At 37.0% G+C, this 2538-nt stretch overlaps 1 protein-coding gene across 1 annotated transcript; it reads left to right on the top strand.

Annotated features, from left to right (window-relative positions):
• Positions 1-200: 200 nt before the first annotated feature.
• LOC306878064 (interleukin-8-like) lies at positions 201-1800 on the top strand. The gene is made up of 4 exons (XM_079430160.1): positions 201-323; positions 431-569; positions 1260-1328; positions 1482-1800. Exons 1-4 carry the CDS (start codon positions 254-256, stop codon positions 1513-1515), a joined length of 312 nt encoding a protein of 103 aa, XP_079286286.1. The 5' UTR covers positions 201-253; the 3' UTR covers positions 1516-1800.
• Positions 1801-2538: the final 738 nt, after the last annotated feature.

Here is a 2538-nt window from a genome sequence, read left to right as displayed (position 1 = left end):
TTGAGTTTTTTTTTTTTATCTCAGTTGACATTTGGCAGCATGACTTGTTCTGTTTTTGTTAAATTCGTTTAGTAGCCATTTAAAGAGAGAGAAAGTTCCTTGGAAGAGAACAATAGTGAGAAGTCATAATTGCACAATAAACTCATGTTGTGTGGGAGTGTCAGTCTTTAAAAGCAAGAGTGCAGGCCGCTGTTAGAAGCACAGCAGACAGTCTCTTGACACCTGACATTGCTCTTCACACTACTGACTCAGAATGAAGAAGTTCACCGCATCTGCCTTCATGCTTCTGATCTGCACAGCTGCACTGCTGTCCACAACAGAGGGTAAGCAGACTAGCTTTCATTCATCATGCTTTCTGGGTTTTTTTTTTTTTTTTTTTTGATGAATCTTTTGAGTTAATCTCACAGCAACTCTCTCTGTGTCACTGCAGGTAGACCTGGTAGACCTAAATCCATGTATCTACGCTGTGAGTGCATTAAAACATATTCAGGGCCAGAAATCCCTACCAAAGTAATACAGTCCTTGAGGGCGATTCCTGCTGGACCACAATGCAAAAATGAGGAGATCATGTGAGTGTGAAATTTACCAAAGCAGCACTTCAAATACAGACACATAATGTGCACTACCAATAAAAACCTCCTTTGCTTCTTCAAAAAAGATTAAATCCCTGGGTTTTCATAGTTAACTAAAACTAAATATGTGTAACTATTACAAATGTGTTTCATGGTGCATCCTGGCATACTTTTAAACATCATTTAAGGAGTTCACTTGTGTGGTGAACACTTGTTGATGCCTTTCTTTCACCAAATTCAATTAATTTTTTCATATTAAGATTCAGGCAAAGAGAGCGTGCAAACATTTCATGCTTCATGGATGGATCACCTAAATTAATGAAATTTGGTCAAAATTTGCTCGCCTTCAGCCGCTTTGATTTGGAGATATTTAGCAGAATGTCAGAGAAAAAAAATTTAAATAAATATTTAAAATCTATAAAAGTCTTGCTTTGAACATTTTCCTTGGCAGTTTTAATGTTTGGAAAAGATGGGCTTAGACAGTTCAAGTAACATATTATGCGCCTCAGAAGAACAAATCGAAATTTAGCAACACTCGAGGGCATGTAAATGATGACTGAATGTCTATTATTGGATGAACGGTTCAGTTAAACGATGAAGTCAGAATGTGACTCATGTGAATCCTTTTATGCAATAGTAAAGAGTCATTCTATCGATTTTAAAGAATTACACATTTCTTTCTTACAGTGTCACAACAAAGAAAGTACAGATGTGTCTCAATCCTACAAAAGACTGGGTGATTTCTCTCAAAGAAAAGTAAGTTCTTGCCTTGATGACTCTAAATATCCATCTTAAAATTATTCATTAGCTTGATTTTAATTCACTTATATTAATAATCATAATTAATGCTTTTAAATTCGGACAAGGCATCCTTCAGACACTAACTCATTTGTCTCTTCATGTTTGCAGATTCAACAAGAAGAGCGTCAAGAGACAACAGTGAATGAATATCACCTTTCAAAGTGTAGCTGAATAAAACGATTACTACTGTATTATAGAATTGTTTATTTTGTCCTCTCTGGGTGATAAATGAAGTATTGAATGTGAAGATATGCTTTCTCTACCACCTGTTTTATTGAAGATGAGCTTACTGTAACCTTGCCTGACCTTCATTGTATTTGATTAAATTATATTTATTGTTATTGTGTCACTGAATTGGAGTTTTATATGTTCAAATAGTTTTGTATTGGTTTTGAATGAAGTTTGAATAAATAAACTGTCATAATGGATATTTTAGTTGGTCTTTATTGTGCTTTTTTGTTCTATCATAAAACATTGCAACATTACAGTGTCTGTCACAGATCGGCCAGGCTCTCTCACCGTCCAATCACAGCGCACACCCTCACCTGATTACTGATGCTTTTGCAGCCTCATCAAGATGGTTTTATAAGCACACACCTCACTCCACTCCAGTGTCCAGTCTTGTTCATATGGAGTGGACTTGCTATGCTACTCCAGCTATACTTTGATGTACTTGCCTCCTGTGCTCCTCTCCAGTGTGTGTGTGTGTGTGTGTGTGTCTTCTCCCAAATCACCCTGGATTGCTCCATTGAGGTGTGTGCTGTCATCCATTCCTCCTCCGTTATTGCCAAAATCTCCTGTAAGGAAAAGGAGTACTGTGAAACCTCTGCATTGAACATTCTGCCACTTACCCATTTACCTCTGTTGCTGTTCAAAAATGCCATCTGAGTTATTCTAATCTTCTGTTTGAGTCTCATCCTTTAGCTGTATCATTCCCTGAGCTGTTTGCAACGAAATGGAGTTCACACAAAAGTGAATTACCTTATATTTGCATCATGTTTTTCTAAACTTCTCCTGCAGAAGTCAAAATAAGACGTTCTGGATAATGTTCTGTTTTAAGACTTCACGCAGCTGCCATTGAAAACAGACCATAGAACTCATGCACTCTAAAGGGCCATACTTATGCATACTTCATATTTATTGTGCATTGCGTGTTCTCGCAATC

This window comes from Barbus barbus (assembly GCF_936440315.1).
Source record: "Barbus barbus genome assembly, chromosome: 2".
NCBI lineage: Eukaryota > Metazoa > Chordata > Actinopteri > Cypriniformes > Cyprinidae > Barbus > Barbus barbus.
The sequence above is the reverse complement of the archived record's forward strand: the minus strand, read 5'-3'. Positions and strand labels throughout refer to the sequence as shown.